We start from the raw sequence: 23717 nt of genomic DNA, 5'->3' as shown, positions 1-23717 counted from the left end.
GATATATTATAATTAACAACGTTATAGGTAACCTTAAGGGGAAGCTTTAAAATTATTACAAATAGGTTAAATTTTAAAGGTTAAGTATAATATTATAAGTCTTTTCAATCTTATAATAGGTATTTAATAAGATTAAAGCTTAAAGAAAGAAAGAATTTCCTTCGAAGTATATACGGAAAGGGTATAGGATATATATAAAATATATATATTCCAAGGGCCTTAGGATACTGTAGTATAATACTTTAAGTTATTAATTTATTCCTTTTTATACTCGTTTTAAGCCCTTTTTACTAGTATATTTAGCTAGCCTTAATCTTAATTGTAACATTTTTATTTATAATTTTATTATTAATTATTATAAAAAATACTTTATTATATTAAATAAAGCTTATTAATTCTTTATTTAATTATTTAATTAAAGTAATATTTATAAATTATTAATATATTTAATTTAAAGCTATATATATTTTAATAATATTTAAAAAGTTCTTTATTATAAGTATTTTATTAATATTTAAAATTATTAAACTTAATATATTTAAATAAGCTTTATATTAACTTTTATATTAAACCTTTAATTTAATTTTATTTAAATAAGCTTTTTAAAATATTTATTAATATTATTATTAAGCTATACTTTTAATTATAGATTTTATAAGGGAAATAAGCTCTTTAATAATTTTTATTAATACTTTTAAGCTATATTTCCTATTATAAAAAAGTTAAAAAAAGGTTATATTTAAAATTAAAAGATTTATTATAATATATATTTAATTTTTAAAAGTTATATAATAGTTAAATTTTATAATTTAATTTAAACCTTTTATTTAATAAATATAAAATATATTATTTAATATTTAAATAATTATAGTTTTTTTAAAAGTTAATAATATTAAAGTTAAATATATATAAAGGTATTTTATAATTATATTATCTTTTATAAAAGGCTTTTACGCTTTAATAAAGGAATAAACTTTTTTATTACCCTTTAGGTTAATAATATTTTAAAGCTCTTTATTAAATATAAAAAGTTTAAAATAAATAATTTAATAATCCTAATCTTATTAATTATAAAGCTTAATATTTTTTTATATATATTTATTTATTTTGTAATTAAATATAATAATTTTAATAATAATAATTTAAATAATTATTTAAAATAGTTTAAATAAAGTTTAACTAATTAAATTAAAAAATAAACTTAAAAAGTACTTTTTAATTAATCCTTTTAAAGTTTATATAGTAGTTTTAGGTAAACCGGGCTTATAACTTTTAAATATAGGTAGGCTTTAAAGCTCCTGCAATACGTTCAAAGGATCAGTTCAAGGTAGTATTAAGTGCTCTAACTAGCTAAATTCTATCTGAAAGGGAATTGAACGGTGTGTTGAATATATATGCGATCTTGAGACCCTTGTTGACCCGCTCCTTGACTCCACTAACGTCTAACAAAAATCGACAGGTGGGAAGCATCGCTGTCCCCCTCCTTCCCTGTATCTCCCATGATGAAAACAGCTTCGTCGTCGGCACCCTCCGTAGTACCTTCGACTGTTAATGAGAAGAAAGATGACATGACGGTACCTTTTTTCCTGAGGGGAGTGGAGACATCGCCGTCTGTCGAGATGCCAGCAGACGAACCATGGCGATACATTCGAATCTCATCCAGTAGCATCTCCAAGCACAGGACGACATTGCGCGAGAGTGTGCCTAGCAGATCAGTCCCCGACACGACACAGACAGAGCTACCACCAGCCACCCCTGAAAGTAAGTCCAATCTTCTCTCTTTTACCCTCAAACATCCGTTGAGTATACTCTAACTTTCCTGATAGTACTTTTAATGGATCCCGCAACAGTCCTTGCAGCTTGGCGAGAAGCCCTAGAGTTTTCCAGACTAGAACAAGCTTCAGATCTAAACAGACGCTTCGAAGTTGTTCAGCAACAGCTTGCAGCCATCTACCGAGTATCATCTGTAGCAGTAGCGGACGTTGTGACACTGCAGATGAATATCACCACTCTCAGAGACCAACTTTCCAGATATAGATTACCTATTACCCTATGGAAGTATACTATTGGCTTGGTCGAGGATTGTATTTTTCGTCTCCTCTAGATATGACGAACTCATGTAGCGGATTGACGATGGCTTTCAGTATAAGTATTTACTTAGGCCAATAGCGCACTGAATTCAGCGAGATAGTAAATAAATTTATTGCTATTGCCAATATATCAATTTTTGATGATGAACGAGGACCATTGCTCGTAGATCTTATTTATTACAAAGAGGACCGGTATTACAGTCGGGAAGTGCATTACAAGAAGATAAGATAAAAGGGGTACTATATTAACCAGCTATCTATCGTGATAGAGAAAATAGGGCCGATTCACATGGGTACAGCACATACTTATTCGAGTTGCCAGCAGGACTCTCCATTTCTCAACGCTCATAAGCATCCCCGGGGACCAACCTACAATACACTCTTTGAACTTCAATTCCGCCGTATGAAGTTAGAGAACAGCGTCGCTACGGCCCAATAACATGTCCTTGATGGTTTGAGTTTTTCCTTACTGTTGTCAATAGCCCAGTAAGTCACCAGCTCTTCGTAGGATTTTCGAGGCTCTATAGACGAACCGACACTCTCCTCTTGGGTTGTGTCATCTATGCCTGGGGCTCCCTCATCGGGGCTTTCGTCAGCAATCGTGGGAAATATATCAGGGTGACTTAACTCGATCTCATAGAGTTCCTCACGATCGTCCTGATTGTCCTGACTATCCTCGATTTTCGCAGATCGGCTAGCTTTGTTGGCATCCATCTCAGTAGCAAAGTCCCTGCATTTAATCTCCTCTGCTTGGCATACTGCTGCCGTTACTCTGCTCACTCCCGCGATAGTATTATCTTCCATAACACCTTCGGTGGTCTGGTGGGATTCACCATCGGCGACCGCTGGGATCGCAGCACTCGCCATGAATGCTCCAAGCTGTGGAACAAATGGAGCAGCCGTTGCAGATAGAAATGATCTAAATTTCTGCCGCGACTTCGAAATGACCTCGTCAATGGTAAATGTGCCCTCGACTTTTTCGGGAAGGGCGTCAGACACCATATCCTGTTTCAATCCTTTAGACACAGCAAGCTCCAACCTTTCCGATGTATCCTATGACACTATTAGTCAATATTCATATCAAGTGTGATCTTTACGCTGTGGCGGAGTTTTGGGGAACATATGGAATGATTATGATTATGGAGTTACTTACCACTTCGCGTACGAATCTCTTAGCACTAGGATCCTCGGCACCACACGCTGCTGAGCTACCAAGCAGTTTGCCACATGCTCGGGGGAGCTTCGCGACAACTAAAGCCGGCTGCTCGTGCCGGCATGGATTCCCCGCCTTGGTTGGTGAGTTGACCGGTGGTTGGCAGCAGAAGACGGGCTCGGGTTTGCGACAACCGCAAGTATAGTAAAAGTAAATTGCTTGACAGAAGGATGTTGCAGTCGATGAGGTATGGTTTTGGCTAGGTTGACGAGACATATTTGCCCTTGTCAATCCGTCTATGAAGGGTTATTAGCGAGTAACAAGATCCTGGAGGTGTGGGTGAGAGTCGGGAAGTTTGGATGCGATAATCACCTAAGCGCGTAACACCAGCGCGCTAGAATTTCAGTTCGCAAGAGAAACTGACAACAGTTATTGAGTGATAGTCAGATGGATGGGGTTGGAACGAAGAGCTATTATTTGTCGTTGATGCAGACCATAATGCGTATTTTATGCTGCCCAAGCTCTTGTAAAAGGCATTGTTCGTAATCTAACAAAGATACGCGCTGCTTGACGAGTATAAGCTTTCGTCTATCTATTGTGCACTCGCCTCACACATACTGAATTGTTATTTTCACTAATGCTATCTTTCAGAGATCGATTGTTGAGTTCTTTATCACCATATGTGCGTTGTGGGATTATTGAAGAGGGTGGGACAATGGTCGCGACTATAATTTGACGGTGTGCACAAAGGTTTATAGATACCAAGAGACTTTACCAAGCTTTGTCGTTTGTCAGATGGCAGTGAGTGAGGGCAATGGTTTCATCGATAGGTACTGAGAGGACCTAGTTGTTAAAGAAACCTTGGGGTTGTCATAGTCTTCGCCTCTGTTTCTGACCTTCCAACCTCCGTAGCAGGTCACCTCGACTAATAGTTGACATTCTGCGGTGCGTCCGATTCTACACGTGATACTATATCGAGGCTAGCACTGTAATGCCAAGCGCCAGCTTCGTGTGAGTTGAGGAGAGTCTGACAAACACTGATGAAGTCGGAATTGTTTCTAAAAGGCGGATTTGGAGGGTGTTAAGTTGCGTGTCGGAGTCTTTTCAAGGCCGCTCTACTAACTCCGGATGAGAAACGGCGACTATATCGCCAAGTCGCATTGCCAATTGACGATCCCAGTACCGTCTACCTGGGGATAACATCCGGCGGACTAGGTGATTATAAATCAGACAAAGCACGCCACCGGACCCCGCGCGGTAATTACGCTAGACCACGTAAGTGAATGTGTAAGTAGCGTAGGTAGGTATGGAGTATATCTTGAAAGATTCGTCTTCAAGAAACCTCGCGCTGCAGTTTACCATCTCTGTTCACATCTATCTACGCCGAGGAAAAGACAACTCATCACCATTCATATAACTGTGCTATTACTACGCCATAGGACCAATCAACCGGCTTATCATTAACATGGCTGCTGCAAGCCCCAAGCTGAGACTGTATACCAACCACGGCTGCCCGTGTAAGTAACTGCATTTTTGACCGTGAGGCACATCAAGTAAACCAGCTCTTCTGTTGCTAATCGCTATTGGGTTATGTTAAAGGGGCCCATCGCGCTCATATTGCCCTTTCGGAGCTCAAGGTGCCGTTCGATGAAGAAATCATTGATCTTCAAGTCCCACGGACGGCCGAGTATCTTCAAGTCAACCCGCGCGGATTAGTGCCATCTCTGCGTGTTGATGACCAGATCATCACTGAGTCTGCTGTTGTGGCGGCATTCTTGGCCGATGCTTTCCCCTCACATCTAGTGCCCGCGTCTACCGACGCCAATGGTCCCCTGACACGGGCTCGGATCGCGTTCTTCGTCGACACCTACATGTCCAAGGTGAACGGGTCTCTGTACCCTTTGATGAAGGCGACGACAGAAGAGGAGCGTTCAGCTATCATCCAGAAGACGGTGGATGCTGTTGTGAAGGAGATCGAACCACTGCTGGCCAATGCCGGTCCTTTCTTTGGAGGTAGCAGCCAGCTTACTCTGGCTGAGGTATGTAGGATCCATGCTGCTTGCTCTTCACTTAAACCCCGTCTCCTCGCACGCTCGTCAAACCCCCCCGGCTCTGCATCGACCTGATAGGTACACAGGTTCTCACGGGTTCGTTTGTGATTCGATTATGGAGCTGGCCCAAGTATGGATTAGTACCACAGAGCGTCATCGATCAACTCTCGGAGAAGGCGCCCAACTTCAGTCGCTGGGCTGAGGCGGTATCAAAGCATCCGAGTGTCAACGGCATCTTTGACGCCGAGGGAACTGCTACAGGGACAAAGGCGAGACTAGCCAAGGCCTAAGCAGATAGGTATGTTTGCACCTGTAGGTAGCTGGCGGGACGGCGGCTGGAGACATCTGATACTAGATATGGATGATATGGGATACCAGAACACGTAATGTTGCTGCCATAGCATGGATAATTATAGGAGTCCCTTGAGCTTACTGCATATATCTCGGGGTTGAGGCCCGACTGTTCGCAGTCATGGATGCTGAGTCATCGTCTAAGTAGCCTACCTATAGGTAGGTATTCTACGTCTGGCGTCGTGCCTGGTATCTTACTGTAGTGCTCCCTAATCCACCCTGATCCACCCGAATGTACCTAGATACCTACTATCTACCTTGGAATGTCAATTACCTATTGCACACAGCAGAGCCGACATGCACATGGCCAATATATACAGGTTGCAAGCAATGGCTTTTGTGCTCCAGGCTCGCACGCGAAAGGGGAGACCCATCCATCCTACCTACCTAATAAGTAGGTACTTAGCTACTCGCTGTAGGCAGGTGGCGTGGTGCTGGACATCTTACTTACCTGGCGAATTGCATGTATGGAGTGTAGGTATTACAGTAAAGTAAAGACACCCCATGTATAACATGCTTCCTGGTATACGCCAGGGGCTGAGCTGAAAACGGTAGCATACCCTGGACAGACCTGGACGGACCTGGAAGTCTGTGGGAGTCGGTGGGAGACGGTGGGAGCCTGGTTCTGCCTGGTCATTCCAGGCGTGTCTGCGTGTCAGCCAATACCAGACCGATACCTATACCTCACAGAATCACTTGTTTCGCTTCTGTGGGCGCGTGTAGGTATGTACAGCGCTGTCTGAGGAGATGCCAGAAGTGGTGGTGGTAAAGTACCCAGGCTATGCCATTTCGTCCACCTCCCCTGCTGTCGAGCTCACTCACCTGAAAATAGGAACCAGGCAGGCATTGACTGCCCATCTCGCCATTTCACACACCCAGAGGCTTCCTTGCCTGGGTCCCCGTCCCAAGACTCCTCGAGCTTCCACCAATCCCTCACCACAGTCAACCACCCACGACCGCCCGACTTCTAATATAACACACCGCGCGGCTCATCGAGAGAGACGAGACACTTCTTAGGGTTGAGAATGCTGGTTTCCTTAGAGGTGCTTGGGGATCACCACGGAGCCTTCACCCCCTAGTGACACGAGTTTTCTTCCTAACTGCCCGGCGCCGTCGCAAGTTTGGGGCCTGCGCCTAGCTTAGCCTGGCGCAGCCCAGCACACACCGTCATTAGCCATGTCCGAGAGCTATCCATCTCCCGTGTCCGATAAGGTTGTGGCAAGCTCCACAGCGCCTGCCTTGGCCGAGCCGTCACCGGATGCCGATAGACATGTCAAGACCCGCGGGCCCATCCCAATCGATGCGCAGCAGCCAAGTAATCGGAGGAGGAGGACTCATAGTCCAGAAGCATGGGAGTCTGTGAAAGCCGACATTGCGCGGCTATACTTGGAGGAGAACCGACGTCTGAAGGTTAGAAATTTGTTAAGCTCAATCCAAGATGCCGAGTGGCCCAGCTATGCCCTGTACTCACTCTTCCGACATGCTTGACTTCACGCGCGCAGGACATTCATATTATTCTAGCAACATGACTGCACATGAATATAGCTGACCGGTGCATCAATCGAATAGGATGTGATGGCCATTCTGGAAGAAGAGCGGGGGTTTTGCGCGTCGTGAGTCGTCAATCTTCAACAATAGCCATGAATCGAGACCGTGGCTGATATGAAAGATAAAGGCCCAAGATGTATAAGACGAAGCTCACACAATGGAAGTTCTTCAAGAACAACCGTCAGGCCGACGTGGCCAATATGCTGTACCTGCAACAACATCGGCTAGCCATGGGTAAAGAGAGTACATTTCGTCGCAACGGCAGGGCCATCGACGTAGCCGCCTACATGAGGAGGAAAGGCCTTCGATCGGCTGATCTTCTCGAAATGGTGCAACCAGGTGACCTGCCACCGACGCTACGGTGTCGAACTCCTCCACCGCTGCCACCACTGCCCAAGAAGATCAACGCGCCTGATGAGTTTGTCTTGCAGGAGGCCTATCTACATTGGACCGTGGAGCACCCGCTCATGCCGCCACAAATGGACGCCAACTACTTCAAAGGGATAGACAATTATCAGGCAAGCGAGGCCATGCGTTCTGTCCTGCTACTCACCCACGGCTGTTGGCTTCTCTCGATAGGGAAAATGAACGATGGAGGAGCTTTCTGCCGCCGGTCATTTTCGACAATTGATAATATACTAGACCAGTCGGCACACTTTGCCTTATACGAGCTATTGAGTTCCATGAGCCGATATCCAGATCTAGGGATTCAACGCTTACTCTGGAGCTATCTGGGGAAGTATGCGGCTAAAATCGGTGGCGTGAACGAAAGGCTGCGACGGGTGTTAGGAGCCTTTGCCAACTTGGCGCGGGATTTTAGTCTGGAGCACAACGTTGCGATGATGCAATGGGGGCGCCGCTTTTCATCGAATCAGAGCAACGGCACATTCGACGGTAAACCCTTCGATTACACCCTCATAGAGCCTGTATGCCTCCCCTAAAGCTCTTCTCTTCCTGTTGTAGCCGTTGGACGTATAAGACCTGCTATGGTGATGATGGGCTCGACTCGGGAGCCTGCCGAGCTTCTCGAATCAACGTACGTTTCATCTGAAAGGGCAATTTGCTGACTTGAACGAGCTGTAGTGGGACATCCTGTCTATGAATAGTTCCTATTACCATCGTTATTACTTGAACCAAGGAACATGGGAGGCTGATAAGATACCAACGGCGACGATCTACAGTCCAGATGGGGCGGGTGATTCGTGGTCTCTCCGCGCAGATTTGCTGCTCATGCTGGGGAATCAGGTTAGTCTGCCTTAATCTTCCATCCACTGCTCAATATGTTTCGTATATAATGATTGCCAACTCAAGAATTTCCCATGGCTATATCCGCCGCATCGGTTTTCAAACTGTGCCCCAAAATTAGCAATGACTGACGCCTAATTCGAAATTAGACTGCGTGGAGAGATGAGAGGATCTCGGCTATAGCGGAACAGATGCTGAGTGAAATCCCGTCAGATGATCCGCCGCAATACCTACAGTTCGTCTGCCTTTATGCTCTAGCTCAAACCTATCACGCTCGTTGTTGGGACAAGAAGGCTCGTCACAGTCCTGATCATGAGCGTGCAAGAGAATGCTTACAAAAAGCCGTTGAAGGTACATTTATCCTGAAATAGCCTCTCCTATCCTCTCTTCGACAAGCACTCCAGTTGCAACAGTCGAATGTTGCCAGCACCTTTTTCCGTGTTCGCATCGGGATGCAGTATTAATGATGCAAGGGAGCTAACTCATAGGCATATATAGTACAAAGACTAGCGTGGCCGGCAGGGAAGAACTATTACGAGACACTTACGCTCCTCGGGACGTGGCACCAAGAAGCCGGCGACGAAGTAGCAGCCAAAGCGATGCGCCAGAGACGTGATGTTGAATGTCAGGACGCATTCAAAGGCCTATACCGATAGGCTTCGACGCACCAGCTTCTCAAATCGCGCGCATTATTTCTACAGATACTTGCCGTGATGGCGCTTGCCGGCGCATGTTGTCGCCATTGACGTCAACATGGTCCCAGCTAATCGAAGACTTTGTATGGCAAGGGCTCCAAGCAGGGTTTGGATTTGAAGCTATTCATGATACAACAATCTCTTGTAGCTGCCAAGATTCATTTGGGCGGAACGAAGGGCGACCCGAGGTGTTGATCCTGGTCTACATGTAAGTAGGCCGACGTTCTCAACCCCAGCACCCCCGTCAACTGAATAGCCTCACTTCGTCAAACAGAGACTGTTGAAGAGCTATCATAGTAGCCAGCATATGGAACGCGTACGAAGGTGTTCGGCGCATGTACACCCTGCTTACGGACGAAGTGTTTATATTGAGCTTGGGCTTTCTATACGGGCGTTATAACCTACCTAGGTAGATGAGCGGTTCGGAAAAGTTATTTAAGCACCTACCTACTCTGCCGACCTCCGACTGCCACCCACTTCCTTACTCATCCCCAACAAACGTACTACGACACACCACCTGTGACACTATATTTGAAGAGAGCAACAATGTCAGGAAAAGCAGAGATCCGGCACCCACTATACCCCTTTGATGTAACTATTCAAGCAACAGATGAAATAAAATGCATTACTTAGTTTGCCTTATCCTTGATTCGATTGGGCAGCCTCTATCGTTCACCTCGAGAGCAGGATTTTGGTATTGATGCAACGACTCCTCGATTGTCACAAGCACTCTGTTGTCAATGTACAGTGTTAGCAGAGGGGATTGATTGAAGTATATAATCACTCTTCACATCTATCTTCAAAGAAATTGGGAACTTGGGTCCATACATAGGTACCTCCACGTTGTACCTTAGGTACCCAACCCGATCAGGCGGCAAAGCATACAGCACCGCCACAGCTGGTCTATGGCTGGTGCAGTCTACCCCTCCATGCTGTGGCCGTGCATGTCCATTGCCCCTCCATCGGGAGCTGTTGTTTGTACCAATGAATATTTCCACCTTATCTCGTGGGCGTTTGCTTCATATCGGGCCTGAACAGTCCGTTGAGTCATACGGTAGATGCCCACCTACTCTCGAATACATACCTAAGTGATTTCGATACACGTCGCCTTGCTAATACCTACCTCCCAGACCATAGCGCGACACTCATACCCTAATTCGCGACCGCAATCGCGCCCGTCCGATCGCAAGATGGCTGATGCTGACACTGCCGCCGTCACCGAGGCTGCGGCCAAGCTCGTGCTCGACGATGTGACGGGTGAGATGGTCTCTAAGAACGAATTGAAGAAGCGCACCCAGAAACGAGCGAAGAAGGCTGCCACCGAGAAGGCAAAGGCCGCTGCCGCCACTTCTGGCGCTCCCAATGCGCAGAGCGCGCCCAAACCCAAGCAGCCAAAACATGAGGACGCCGTTGTGGACCAAGATGCGATTTTCAAGGTCGGTTTCCTCGACGAAGTTTTCAAAGAGCGACCTGTAAAGCCCGTGGTCACGCGATTCCCCCCGGAGCCCAATGGCTTCCTTCACATTGGCCACGCCAAGGCCATATGTGTCAACTTCGGTTTCGCCAAGTTTCACGGTGGCAAGACATATCTGAGAATGGACGATACGAACCCCGAAGCCGAGGACGAGACTTTTACCAAGGCCATTGTGGATATGGTTGACTGGTTGGGCTTCGAGCCATGCGCAGTCACATTTTCGAGCGACAACTTTCAAAAACTTTACGACCTGGCTGAGGAGCTTATCGAGCTGAAGAAAGCTTACGTATGCCATTGCAACGGTTCGTCCCCTCTTCCTGTATGATGTTGTATTAGTTATGCGGATTGTTCATCCTCACGGGTCCACAGATGATGAGATCAAGGCTCAGCGAGGCGGCGAAAATCATGGTCCCAGGTTCCGTTGCGCTCACGCCGAACGCAGCGTCGAGGACAATCTGGCCGAGTTCAGAGCGATGAGGGACGGTAAATACAAGCCCCGTGAGGCTTTCTTACGCATGAAGATGGTTTGTTGGATTCCTCCACCAATATTGCCGTTGGTGATCAATTCGCTTGGTAGAGGGAGATACTGATTTCTTTCTGTTTCTGGCTGTAGGATATCGAGGATGGCAATCCGTAAGTTTCGTGCATAAACCCTTGGGATCGCATTCAAAGTCCAACTACTCACGCCTGAGTGATGTTTAGTCAAATGTGGGATCTAGCTGCCTGTACGAACTTTACCCTGCACCGTGAAAGCTTTAAGTCGTCGAATTTTCAGACTGACGCAGTACACAGACAGAATTCTCGATAAGCCTCACCATCGCACAGGGTCGAAATGGCGAATATACCCAACCTATGATTTCACGCATTGCCTTTGCGACTGTAGTATGTTTCTAGGCCTGGTGCTAGTGGTGAGATGTATCGTCTGTTCGAGCTGACCGTTGCAAAAGTTGAACAGATTTCTCACAGTCTTTGCACCACCGAGGTTAGTGTTAATACTTCTTCGTTCCCTTGTATATCTCGACCGGATGCCGCTCGAACGTGTCAGCTGGAGTCAACTATCTTATAGCTATCCATATGTTCTGCTATCCCAATCCTTTTGAAATGACAGTCAAGTACTCAGATGCTAACACCTGACCATCAGTTTATTCAAAGTAGAGTAAGCTATGATTGGCTTAATAACATCTTGCGAGAAAGTTTGCCTGCGATAAGTGAGCAAAGGGAGTACGGTCGCTTGGTAAGTGAACACTTTTGCGACAGGTTTCCCAACTCGTTTGTTGACTGTGCCTCGTCAGAGTATCACGGGAACCGTTCTATCTAAGCGAAAGATCATGAAGTTGGTTGAGAATAAAATTGTTAGAGGATGGGACGACCCAAGATTATATACTCTGATTGGTATCAAACGACGAGGTGTGCCGCCGGGAGCTATAGTCGAGTTTGTATCGGAGCTTGGCGTCACAACAGCGCCAAGTGTTATTCAGATTGCAAGGTTCGAACAAACCGTCAGGCGATATCTGGAGCGTACAGTGCCACGGTTAATGGTGGTCCTTGACCCAATTCCTGTCATCATAGAAGATGCGGAGGAAACAGAGGTGGACGTGCCCTTCTCGCCCAAGAACCCGGAAATGGGGTCGCATAAGCTCAAGTTCACCCAGACTGTCTATATTGATCGTTCAGACTTCCGAGAGGTGAGTACATCATCGTCATTTTTATATTCCCGAAAGTGACTCTCGTCAAGCGGCTACACTGTGATGGCCGCGCATTACTCATCACTGGAGGTTTATATCACACGTGGTAGTAGTAGATGCTGACGCTTATCTAGGTCGACAGTAAGGATTACTTCCGTCTCGCGCCCAACAAGACTGTTGGCTTGCTCCAGGCCCCCTATCCAATCAAGGCTGTTTCTTTTGCCAAAGATGAAGTAACGGGTCAAGTAACCGAGGTTCGCGCTGTATTCGATAAGGAGACGAAGAAGCCTAAAACTTTCATTCAATGGGTACCGGCCGGCTCCCGTGAGGTGGAGGTCCGGATTCACAATTCGTTGTTCAAATCGGAGAAGCCCGATGACGCCGAGGGTGGATATCTGAACGACCTGAACCCTAAGAGCGAAGTGGTTTACCCCAAAGCAATGATCGAGTCAGGCTTTGATGAAGTGAAGGCCCGCGCGCCGTGGCCTGAGGCTGCTGGCGAAAGCCAGCTTGGTAAGGGAGGCCTCGAGAGCGTCCGTTTCCAAGCAATGAGGGTGGCCTATTTCGTAAGTATTGCTATACATCCCTAACGATTTGCGCCCTTCGTCTAACAAACTTACGATAGGCCGTCGACGCAATTGACAGCACTGATGCCAAGATTGTGCTAAATCGAATCGTTTCTTTGAAGGAGGACTCCGGGAAAAGTTGAGATGACTGCTATGTAAGTCTCACCATCTACGACGCCAAGGTTAGCATTTTTGCGGTCTAGAAATCCCCAGGGAAACACCGAGTAATCTGACTCTGAGCTGGTATCTGCATGATGGTCTACAGAGGCGGCCGCATAGCACAATCTACTTGGATTCCCGAAGTCTTCATTGCATCTTTCAAACTGATTAGAACCATTGTGACCTATGCGATGATGCCCGCACTACTCATTCGTTTTATACCCATTGTGCACTGTATACCGCCACACGCCAACACTATCAAGCATGAAATATGTACACATGCCACATTAGATTACGGAGACAGGGGTATCTCCAAGCTATATACTATATACATATCCCCCTTTCTATATGGGTGGGTATCTCTCATGCATACAACAATAAGTCAAAAATGCTTGTGATAGATATATCACGAAATTGACTCCAGCCCCTTCTATTTTTGTCTATTCCTCAAGGCCCTCCCAAATGACAAGTTAACATTCCTTGACCTTTTTCATGTTTTCAATTTAAGCACGCTCATCGCTCCGCTCACTCGCCGACTCCCCCTTCTCCATCGTCGTCGTCGTCGATCCTTCGAGGCGAGGACGGGAGTAGTCCCCCGGGCCTTTGCTACCATTGGGGATATGGAAGCGCTTGTCGATGCGCGATAGCGTCAGGAGGGCCAGGACAAGAAGTTCGAGGACGAAGCTGAAGACGTAGAAGGCGGGTTTGCTATGATACCAGGCCGGGTTGGACAAGGGCCTAGGCGGTTCCCAGGCCGTGCCTGTCTTGAACCCCGCGATGGTGATGCAAATGCATGTCGACAGCAGATTGATGAGGACTTGTGCCCTGCCGCTGCCCTGGCCAAAGGTCTCGGCGTCGGCGGATTTGGGAAGCAGGAAGTGAGCCACGACTTGTAGCCATATGGGCAGGGTCGTGAAGACGAGGAGGTAAGAGGTGGCAGCGAGCTGGATATCGCGAGTCTTGTGGAGGATACTAGGGTCCAAGGTGTAAGCGCCTTGCACGACGGAGTAGATGACGAGGATGAGTGACGCCGCGATGCCGACATAAAAGACTTTCAGGGCGATGCTGATGGCCGGATGCCAGCCTAGCGCAGGCTGTCTAGCGCGCAGGATGCGCTGGGCACAGATCAGGTTCACGACGTAGACAACGAGCACGCCGGCGTTGACGAAGATGTTGGCGGCGATGGCGAGGCGCACGTTATGCTGGTGCAGAGCCCAGACGATGCGCAGGATAAATGTTATGATTCTTGACATGGAAAAGCCGAATAGCGCGCCCGATATGATGAACTTGTGCCCTCTCCGTAGATTGATTTGCAATATGGTCATGTTGGTGACGGCCGAGGTGAGGTAGAGGGCGAGGAAGACGGCGCTGATCGGGATGTCGGGGATGGCCTCGGGCAGACCACCGAGGCCTGCATTGCGGGAGGCGTACGGCGGCCCGGACGGCTGCATCTGAGACATGTGTGCTACTACTGTCTGCCGGTCGGATGTATGAGAATGCAATCAATGCTTCTTTATTTCCCCGTAACTGTCGTTGCTAACCGCTCGGTAGCAAAGCTTCGAAGCGAAGTAAACCACCACGATGTGCCAATATACAATATCGTTGGTGGAGACTCTCTAGTAGGGTCGTGTATGTATGAGAACGTTGGTTTTTAAGTAATGCGTGGTAATTTGCGGCTCATTACGTTGTCATATGTTGTCTGACAGGTAGCACTGCATGTTTCCAGATCCAGGGCCATGGAGATAATATATTTATACCTCCGTGTCATGTCATTTGATTTCTTGCATGGGTGACGATGTTGACTACTCCATACATACCTAGTACACTCAGCTCGATCGCTAGATCTGTCCAGAATCTGTCCATGACGGTTGATCTTCGTTGCATGTCCCATCCAGATGGGGCTTAGAGTCGGTGTTTTAAAGAGCGCGACACCGATGTGGACCACATATCTACCTATATCATGACCTGCCTGGTCGACCTTTCGTTCTCTTGGCATCTTGGACCCAAAGACCTTGGGATTCGTCTGGAACAAAGCGGGACAGAAAACCTGACTCTAACTCCGACTATGGCCTGACCTAATGAGGACGGCTACTACTAGCTTTGCTAGATAGCATATAGCTAGTCACGGCTCTAGTCATGATCGCGTGTCCTTAGGTAATGTCAGCGGTTGTGCCCATGGCCCTGTCCACCGTTCACCGTCTATCGACTTGATCCAAGCGGCGTTAAGGCAAAGGCAAAGGCAGCCAAGCTGCTCGGAGATACGTGTGGACGGGTAAGGGTTACGCGACCCCGGCCCAAAGCACTTTGCTCAATTTCGGGGTAATTGAGAGTTCCGCCCACGAGGATCTCGTACAAGTCTACATACCGGTAGTACATAGTATCTTGCCTTTACATAACAGTGGTGCGCTATGGTGATTCACTACGGAGTTTTCTTCGACACAGGCTATCATAGTAGACCTATGGAAATTTACTCTACGCTGGACTACACGCTCGCATGGGTTGCTATTCCAAGCTGTTGTGGCTGAACAGGAATACCTAGATAGAATAGGAGCCTTACCACTAATACGCGTGTACTACCTACATACCTAGCTTGTGCGCGGTCGAACTCGGCCGACTATGACGGGAGAAGCGAATATCCCGACAAGGATCCCGTGTGTTACCCGCCCCCAATGGTTCGGACAAGTTGGTCTTCTAAAATGATGCTTATGTCACAGCCTTTGCTCTCAATGAAGCGAATTAACTATCTATATGCTTACATTACTCAGGGCTCACCAGATGCCACGCGTAGGTATACGGCATTGCTCAATCCTTCCCTAGGCATTTAAACCCGAGAGACAGCCCCCGTATTTCTATTTCTGTTGTCAGACGAAGAAAAAAAAAAAAAAAAAAAAAACATCGTCAGCATGCGGTAGCAGCCAAGCTGGTAATGAAGTCACTCGGATAGGCAAGAACTATAATAACGATTTGGAACACAATTTATTGTCATTGCAACCCAATTTTTTCACTTTAAAAAGGGAGTAATGTGTTCCCAGAAAGACTCGGAACCGTCTATGAAAGGGACGTGTCCACCATTCCGAACCGTCTTGAGGTCTACCGACACCGTCTCGCCCTTCTTACTTCTCAGTCCAGTCTCGATGCCCTGACGAAGCTCCTCCATGACTGGACCAAGTCCCGCGTCTTTTTCCCCTACGAGGAGCAGCGCCGCCTCGATGTGACGTCCGGCGTCGGCAGCCAACGGGCGGATATCGAACGTCCTACTCTGCAGTGCCGCGCAACACGTCTCGAAGCCGTCGATGCTGGTATCATGCATCAGTTTGCGCATGCGTTCCGCCTCTTCGGGGTGAGAGTCTAGCCAGTCGCGCCCAAACCATCGTCCTAGCGTCTCTTCGATCGTGGCATCCATGTTGCCAGCCTCTCGGGCGGCGGCCACGCGCGGGCCGAAAGTGTCGGCAGCGCCTGTGTTGATGGGTGAACTGGAGATGGTGCAACACGGGACAAGTCGTTCTACAAGGCCGGGGTATTTCGCGGCAAAGGTGATAGCAGTAGCGGCACCTAGGCTATCGCCAATCCAGGTATGTACCTTTTGGACGTCAAGGTGGGTGAGGAGGTCACGGACATCTTGGGCGATGGAGTCGAATGTCGTTGAGGAGAGATCAGAGGGAACGCCAGACGACCCATGGCCCGGCGGGTCGTATCGGAGCACGCGGAACCCCAAAGCTGTCAAATGAGGGACCACGGGGTCCCAGACGGCGAGAGTAGTGCATAGAGGGCTAGCCAAGAGTACGAAGGGGTGTTGACCATCCGATGATGGCGATGTGACGGCGTACGAGAGTGCACGCGACGATGCCAGCTGCAGTGAGCCTACTTGGGTGGCCATGTCGCGAGAGGAGGCAGTAGTGCGAATGAAGCTCGGTAGCGCGTGTATCTAAACGCAGACGCGGGATGTCCAGATTAATGCATGAAAGCATAGGCAGGCACTCGTATCATGACTTACAATGTTTGCCTTTATACGTGTACTTGATATGGGGTCTCTGTGATGTAAAGCTTGCCTGGGTGCTCTGCGGCCTCTCTTTCGAGGTGCTGCCTTCGTGTTGCAAGGATATCTCTTGAGTATACGTCGTCGGAGAAAGGCTGCCTCGAAGCGCCGAAGGGTTTTTATCTCCGATACATGAACATGAGTGCGATGCTTGTATCGCCGCGTGTGTAGAAAATAGCCGTAGAATTGATGTGCGATATCCGAAGAAAGGGTAGAGTGCCCTCGAGTGCATACTAAGCCAGTGCCATTGAACATGATTTTGAACATGCCCAGTTGCTAAGAGATCATTATCAAATTTGTGTCTAGTGTTCGCTTGGCAATCCATGCTACCGGCCAAGCCGACGTATGGCACATAGTGGCATAGCTTGCTGAGAAGGATGCCAGCCAAAAGCTACCACTTCGAAAACCAGTTCACCTCCGTGACCTGCTAAGACCTTCAATGTCCATAATAAAAAGAGGTGATCAAAGTAATAGGGTATGGTGAAGCAAGCACATCTGTAAGAGGCATCGTAACAGTTAATTTTTAACGGAACGTTATCTAGGTAGCACCGTTTACAATAGACAGCATCGGACATTCCGTATTACACACTTATGAATACTAACTTGGAAGTCCTACTTGAGAACCAGAAAAGAATTACAGCATACGATTGATACCCAGATAGTCATTCAGCTGCGCCTTCTTCTCATCTTCGTTGCCAACGGGGACCTGCCCCAAGTCTCGAAGATATTGTTCAACTTCAGGGACTAAATCCAAATAATTTAGTATGTATTTACGCATCTATAAAGAAAGGGGCACGGAAGCACTTACCTCGAAGTGAGAACAAGTCCTTGACTGTTCTCGGGAGATCAACCACTTCATGTGTAGTAGTATTCCTAAGCGGGTGGATAATCGACTCTGCTCTAGTAGCTCCGCTGTTGGAGGTTCGTGCTCGACTATTGAAGTCCCTATTATGTTCATTAGCCTAGAAGGGTACTCATAAGGTGACCATACTTACAAGTCATCCATACGATGTCCTAGTGAACGACCCATCTCTTGCATCTCGGTGCGCAGCTGGGCTACAGAGGTGTTGATTGAGGCGACAGCAGTGTTGACAGTGTTGTTCAATGCGGCAATGGCGTCTAGGATCGCGGTGCTATGATGGACAGCAACTAAGTTCGAGCAACGATCTACCTGAACAGCCATGCCTTGAAGGTGGCCACTCAAAGCATGAAAGTCTGGTTGCGGGAGGTCAACATGTGGGAGCTGTTGGAGTTCAGCCATAATGAAGGGTGGATAGTAAGGTGGAATGCGGAGAGAGGATTGGCAGTTGAAAAGCTGTTGTAAAAGTTGTTGTGAAAAGTTGTTGTGAAAGTTGTTGTGAAAGTTGTTGTAAAAGTTGTTGTAAAAGTTGTTGTTGTTGGTAAGATAGCTAGCATTGTGACTAGGGGCTAAATACAGTGTCTGGAGGTGGGAGGCGCCTACCCCCCGAGGCGGTGTAAAATAAGACTGGCACTCTCGGAAGCGACGTTTTGCACATATAGAAGTGACCGTTTTTTCTTCCATCGCCTCGCCCCTAACACATTCAAAGTGTAAACCTTAATACACACCATAATTATCTGGGCAACAACAAGCAAGCCAAATCGTACGCCCTTGCCTGACTAAAAAAAAATGCACTTCTTTTTTACATATAACTTCCTACTGCAGCTATGAGTTCACTGATGTTCGCACCAGAGGGTTCATTTCCGTCTGTGCTTCGAGCCTGGTCCAGTCCTGGCCCTCATTGAATTGTGGCCTGGGCGAGGGAAGGATAGAATCATGGAATAGAGACGTAATTTGAATGGATAATCCAAATATTCAATTGGAAAATGATGCATTCTTGTTCATTGTCAATCATGTATCTAGACAGCTAGTAGCCAGAGTCACATTCGAATGCAACGTCGTACATCCACATTAACACAAGGCAAAAGTCTCATAGCATGTCGATCAATCAAGTCTATTTAGCTGACCAGTTCATCTACAACTATCTATGGTACTTTTGACGACCGAATCCCCCGAGTGCCAACCTCGACTGGGCCTCCAATTCCAGGCGAGAGGTGGCTCGGCTACATCTTGGCCGACCGAAGATACCAAATACCGAAGAAGCGCTACCGTTGGTCGTTCATGTCTCTATCAACCAAACCCGCGCTGAAACCGTACGCAAAGGAAGAAACAAGCCCCAACCATGCAAGACCCAACTTTTTCGTTTCGTGGCACATATGACAAAAGGAAAAATGAAGCTATATCATGCCGCCGTGCGGTATTAGGTCATCAGAGAATCGTGGACGCGAATACGCGTCTGACTGGGTATCGTTGTAATGGTAGATTACTCGTCCTCGTCCGAGAAGACCTCCTCACCGCGCTTACGGCGGGCCATACGCTCTGTAGTGTCAAAGTTAGCATGATATTCAAACTGTCAAGCAAAGCGCTAAGATTTGTGTGCTTACCCTTCTTCTTCTTGCGGGCCTCGGAGCTAGTCAACTTGGCCTTCTTCTTGGTTGTCACGATCTTGTTACCCATGGCATCGAACTTGTCCTCCTCATCACCCTCGTCAGCCTTTAGCCTGGGGCCGGAACCCTGGCCTTGCACCCAGTTGTGACCTGAGGGAGTCATCTTGCCGTCCATGACAGCCCAGACCTCCTCAGTCAAGTCCTTGGTGAACTCAGCGCTGTGAGTAATGATGATAACACCACCCTCGAACTTCTTCAAGGCCTTGGACAGGGCACCGAGAGAGTCACGGTCAAGATAGTTGGTGGGCTCGTCAAGAACGATCAAGTGAGGGCGTTGCCATGAGCAGGCAGAGAGCACAACCTTGACACGCTGACCACCAGACAGACCCTTCATGCGAGAGTGAGATACCAATTCGGCATCAAGACCGAAGTTGGCACAGTGCGACTCAATCTCCTTACGGACCAGAGGGCGGAATTGACCAGAGGCCAAGGCCTCCTTCATATCGACGTCAGCAACCATCTTCTGGTGAGAAGCGAGAAGCTCGCTTCGAGGAAGCCAGGCGTTGTCGGCAGTCATCATGGGCACCCATCTCTCATTCTTCATACCAACGTTCTCACCAAGGGCGAATGAACACTCGTACTCGTAGCTGTTCTTGAACTTCCTTCGGCTGTTGATGCCGATGACACGTCGCTGAGAACCCTCAACCCTGAAGATCTTGTCCATAGCCTTCTCGTCATCCTCAGTGATGATCTTGTTGGCACGGTCCATGGTCTCACGATCCTCACCAGTCTGGAAACGCCATTGGATGTATTCGGAAGGTGTCTTGTCGAGATGGTTATCGATGTGAGCGAAAGCGTGTTGCTTGATGTAGGCGATACGGATGTTCTCGTGTTGGTAGATCTCACCAGCGGTGGGGATGAGCTCACCAGTGAGCACGTTGATCAGGGTCGACTTGCCAGCACCGTTGGGACCGATGACAGCAATACGAGAGCCGAGAGAGCACTGGAAGGTGATATCGGTAATCTGGGGCTTGGGTGTACCAGGGTACTGGAAGCTCATCTTGGTAGCACGCAAAATGGCCTTGGCCTTGGTCTTGACACCCTCAAGGAAACCAGGCTCGGGGAATGTGAACTCGATCTCAGACTCGCCCAACTCGTAGTATGACTTGGCGTGAGGGTTCTTGCGGACGAACTCCTTCAAGTTACCCTTGTACTTCTTGAGCTTGAAGCGCTCGTAGTGGATGATGTACTGAGTGACGTTGTCCAAGAAGCCACTATCGTGCGAGACAATGATGGATGTGCAGGGAGAGTTGATTAGGTAATCCTCGAGCCACTTGACGTTCTTCACGTCGAGATGGTTGGTGGGCTCGTCAAGAAGCAGGATATCGGGAGCCTCGAAGACAGCACGGCACAGAGCCAGCTTCATCTTCCAACCACCAGAAAGGGCAGTGATTTCACCCGCAATCATGGCCTCAGTGAAACCGAACTCAATAAGACGAGCCTCGACCTCTTCCTTGGTAGATGTGACGCCAGCCTCAGCAAGTTTCTTCATCGTCCAGTCAATGGTAGTCATTTCAGTATCGGCAGAGTCAAGGTCGTGCTCAACGAAGACAGTCTTGACTTCGCTCTGCTTAGGGAAACCCTCGACCTGTTCGTTGTTGATAGCGCGCATAAGAGTTGACTTTCCGGAACCGTTGGGACCGCAAAGACCGTACCGACGGCCACGCTTAAGTCGCAGATGTGTCTGGTTGAGCAGGATCTTGGCACCGTAAGCGAGAGAGAAGGTACAGTTGCAGAGATCTTCACCATCGTCATCCTCGTCCTCCTCGCGAGCATCCTCCTCGATACCAGGAGAGGCGCGCTTTCGGAGAGTCTCAACGACAGCGTCAGCATCAGCATCGCCGACGAGGACAGTCACGAAGGGCTTGACAGCACCAGCCCAGACAGCCGACTCAGTCTCCTTCTCATCGACGAGCTGACCACCAATAGCACCGGCGTACTCGACGACGGGACCGAGCTTCTCCAAGACAGCAGAGTGCTTGGCGGGGACAGCAGCCTTGAGGTGGGCAACAACGGTGTCAATATCACCATCGTGGCGAACCTCGGGGATCTTGCCATCCTTGATGTCACCAACACGGACCAGAGTATCAAGGGCCTGCTTGGTCTTCTCACGGGCTTCGGGGTCGGCCAAAGTCTCATAGTTCTTAGTAAGACCTGGCATCATCTTGGGCAAGAAAGGAGCGACGATGCTGGGGTCGTCGACGAGCTTACACATGTTGTCAACGATGACGGCAGCCTTACGCTTAATGGCAGTCTCACGTTCGGAGAGACCACGGTCAAGAAGGGGTACCATGAGTGCAAGAGTAGGCTCGTGAACTTCTGTGACGAAGGTTGTGGCACCGAGCAAGTGAACTGTCTCAGGGACGTTCTCGGGCTTGGCAATACACTTGATGAGCTCAGGAATGAAACGCTCGATATCTCGGTTGACAATCAACTCGCAGATTTTCTCCATGACCTTGTAAGCACGGTCCTTGACCTCCTTCTTGGTATCCCACATGGACTCCGAGATGACAGGGATCAGCTGAGGAACACGGTAGGCAAGCTGGGCAGGGGCGGTGCGGACGAGAGTCTCGATAGCATCAAGACCAGCCATCTTCTCGGGCCATTTCTGGGCGGTCAGGATGGAGTTGGTGATGTGAGGGAGGATGGCCTTGACGGCATTGGGGTTGATGGCCTCAACGATGGCGTTCACTGCAGCGGTGGCAGCACTCTTGACGGCGGTGATCTTGTCGCCGATAGCGGCCAAAGCGAAGGGAAGGAGAACGACGAGGTAAGGCTCAACGTTGGCGGAGACCTCAGAGTGCTGGGCAATAGCCTGGATGGCCTCAGCAGCCTTCTCACGAAGAGCGGCATCCTTCTTGTTGGTGATGGCCTTCTTCAAAGCCTCAACCGTTCTAGTAGAAAAGATGTTAGCACTTTGCGCACAATATGTAGTTGTCGAAAACGAATCAAGGGCGTTGTTGTGTGCGAAGCAGGCCAGCCCCAGCGTACAATTCTGTTTCTGTTATAGCTGCGCATTGCTGAAACATTGTGGTTTTGGATGTATTATGCAAAATTTGCCGTGAAGCGATATTTTCAGATTATAGGATGCTCGTTGCGACGCGAACGGCGCCTGAAGAATCGCTTCGCAACATACAGCGCGAACAAGAACAGAGGGGGCCGCTGGGGATGAATTCCACAACACGCAGGGACATGGAAATCGAAAGAGGCGAGATTATTGTTGGGGGTCGAAGTAGGGTTTGCTTACTTTGTGGGGGCCTCTTGGTCCTCGATAGGGCCGTTAATGAAAGAGGCGAGGGCAGCCGAAGCATCCTTGGTGGCAGCGGCGTCCTTGGAGATGGTGAGCTTGGCCATTAGGTCATCGAGGACCTTGGCAGATTGAGCGTTCTCAGAAGGCATGGTGATTGATTTTGTGCGTGTATTTTCGTGAGTTCGAGGAGGGAAAAGTGGTGTCGGAAACGGGTATCGTGGAGGAGGAGGATGATCTAAGGGAGGAATCTATCGAATTGAATCGTTTTATCCGTCCGATCGTCTCTAAGAAGCCGCTGACAACAGGAGAAGCGGAAATCTATCAAGTCTAAAAGGCTGTTGTCGGTTTGTGACGACGGCGACAGCGGTGCAGATCTCGTTTGCTGATGGAGGAATCAGAAAACAGATCCTGCTCTATGTTTTCCCAGGGCGTGGAAAGAAAGCGAGCCGAGTGGAGGAGACTCAGTTCTGTCTATCTTCCAAACAAGGACAGACGATCAGAGATATTAAAGAGAAAAGAAAAAAGGTTGGTGGAGGGAGAGAGAGGGAGAGGCTTGGGAAGAGGGGTGCGGTCAAGAATTTATTTTCTAACGGTGGGACGGGGTGAATGGGCTTTGCCTGGCAAAACTCTGTCTTCTTTTTTTTTCTTCCTCAACTTTTTTTTTGAGAAAAGGTACTTGGACTACATGGACAGGAAGTACCAGACAAGTACCCGTGCATTGTGAAATGAAAGACGGGATGGTCACTGATTGGGCGCAGCCTTCAGTCTATCCTTTCTGGTTGGTCAAAACCTCTTCATGTGGGTCTAGAGATACATGAGCTGCACGCTACGATATGGGACTCATCAAGTATCAGTCCTCCAAAGAGTGTAATCCAAGGTTTCAACTCT

The 23717-nt window shown here is 48.2% G+C and overlaps 8 protein-coding genes across 8 annotated transcripts; 3 read left to right on the top strand and 5 right to left on the bottom strand.

Moving 5' to 3' along the window:
* Positions 1–2480: 2480 nt before the first annotated feature.
* F5B22DRAFT_649618 (uncharacterized protein) lies at positions 2481–3519 on the bottom strand (the record flags this gene model as incomplete). The annotated part of the gene is made up of 2 exons (XM_047979199.1): positions 2481–3143; positions 3244–3519. 2 exons carry the CDS (start codon positions 3517–3519, stop codon positions 2481–2483), a joined length of 939 nt encoding a protein of 312 aa, XP_047827886.1.
* A 1189-nt stretch (positions 3520–4708) lies between these two features.
* F5B22DRAFT_649617 (glutathione S-transferase domain-containing protein) lies at positions 4709–5584 on the top strand (the record flags this gene model as incomplete). The annotated part of the gene is made up of 3 exons (XM_047979198.1): positions 4709–4760; positions 4843–5282; positions 5381–5584. 3 exons carry the CDS (start codon positions 4709–4711, stop codon positions 5582–5584), a joined length of 696 nt encoding a protein of 231 aa, XP_047827885.1.
* A 1237-nt stretch (positions 5585–6821) lies between these two features.
* F5B22DRAFT_638450 (Clr5 domain-containing protein) lies at positions 6822–8809 on the top strand (the record flags this gene model as incomplete). Its single annotated transcript, XM_047977587.1, has 4 exons — positions 6822–7108; positions 7321–8119; positions 8277–8438; positions 8588–8809. The coding sequence occupies 4 exons, from the start codon at positions 6822–6824 to the stop codon at positions 8807–8809; spliced, it is 1470 nt and encodes a 489-aa protein (XP_047827884.1).
* A 1514-nt stretch (positions 8810–10323) lies between these two features.
* Positions 10324–13001, top strand: F5B22DRAFT_649615 (glutaminyl-tRNA synthetase-like protein; the record flags this gene model as incomplete). The annotated part of the gene is made up of 10 exons (XM_047979197.1): positions 10324–10909; positions 10977–11131; positions 11221–11240; positions 11310–11332; positions 11400–11489; positions 11555–11589; positions 11749–11841; positions 11900–12292; positions 12427–12858; positions 12918–13001. 10 exons carry the CDS (start codon positions 10324–10326, stop codon positions 12999–13001), a joined length of 1911 nt encoding a protein of 636 aa, XP_047827883.1.
* Positions 13002–13302: 301 nt separating this feature from the next.
* F5B22DRAFT_380735 (uncharacterized protein) lies at positions 13303–14573 on the bottom strand. Its single transcript, XM_047971275.1, has one exon. The coding sequence runs from the start codon at positions 14475–14477 to the stop codon at positions 13521–13523; it is 957 nt and encodes a 318-aa protein (XP_047827882.1). The 5' UTR covers positions 14478–14573; the 3' UTR covers positions 13303–13520.
* A 1357-nt stretch (positions 14574–15930) lies between these two features.
* Positions 15931–17137, bottom strand: F5B22DRAFT_380739 (Alpha/Beta hydrolase protein). The gene has a single exon (XM_047971276.1). It carries the CDS (start codon positions 16892–16894, stop codon positions 16019–16021), a length of 876 nt encoding a protein of 291 aa, XP_047827881.1. The 5' UTR covers positions 16895–17137; the 3' UTR covers positions 15931–16018.
* A 366-nt stretch (positions 17138–17503) lies between these two features.
* On the bottom strand, positions 17504–18444 carry F5B22DRAFT_380956 (uncharacterized protein). The gene is made up of 3 exons (XM_047971277.1): positions 18049–18444; positions 17862–17998; positions 17504–17797 (listed from the first exon to the last, which is right to left on the bottom strand). The coding sequence occupies exons 1-3, from the start codon at positions 18312–18314 to the stop codon at positions 17688–17690; spliced, it is 513 nt and encodes a 170-aa protein (XP_047827880.1). The 5' UTR covers positions 18315–18444; the 3' UTR covers positions 17504–17687.
* Positions 18445–19395: 951 nt separating this feature from the next.
* Positions 19396–22978, bottom strand: F5B22DRAFT_649611 (ABC transporter; the record flags this gene model as incomplete). The annotated part of the gene is made up of 3 exons (XM_047979196.1): positions 19396–19451; positions 19517–22473; positions 22827–22978. 3 exons carry the CDS (start codon positions 22976–22978, stop codon positions 19396–19398), a joined length of 3165 nt encoding a protein of 1054 aa, XP_047827879.1.
* Between the last annotated feature and the right edge of the window lie 739 nt (positions 22979–23717).

Source organism: Xylaria bambusicola (genome assembly GCF_022495145.1).
Source record: "Xylaria bambusicola strain CBS 139988 unplaced genomic scaffold F5B22scaffold_44, whole genome shotgun sequence".
NCBI classification, from domain to species: domain Eukaryota; kingdom Fungi; phylum Ascomycota; class Sordariomycetes; order Xylariales; family Xylariaceae; genus Xylaria; species Xylaria bambusicola.
This window is presented reverse-complemented; position numbering and strand designations above follow the sequence as displayed.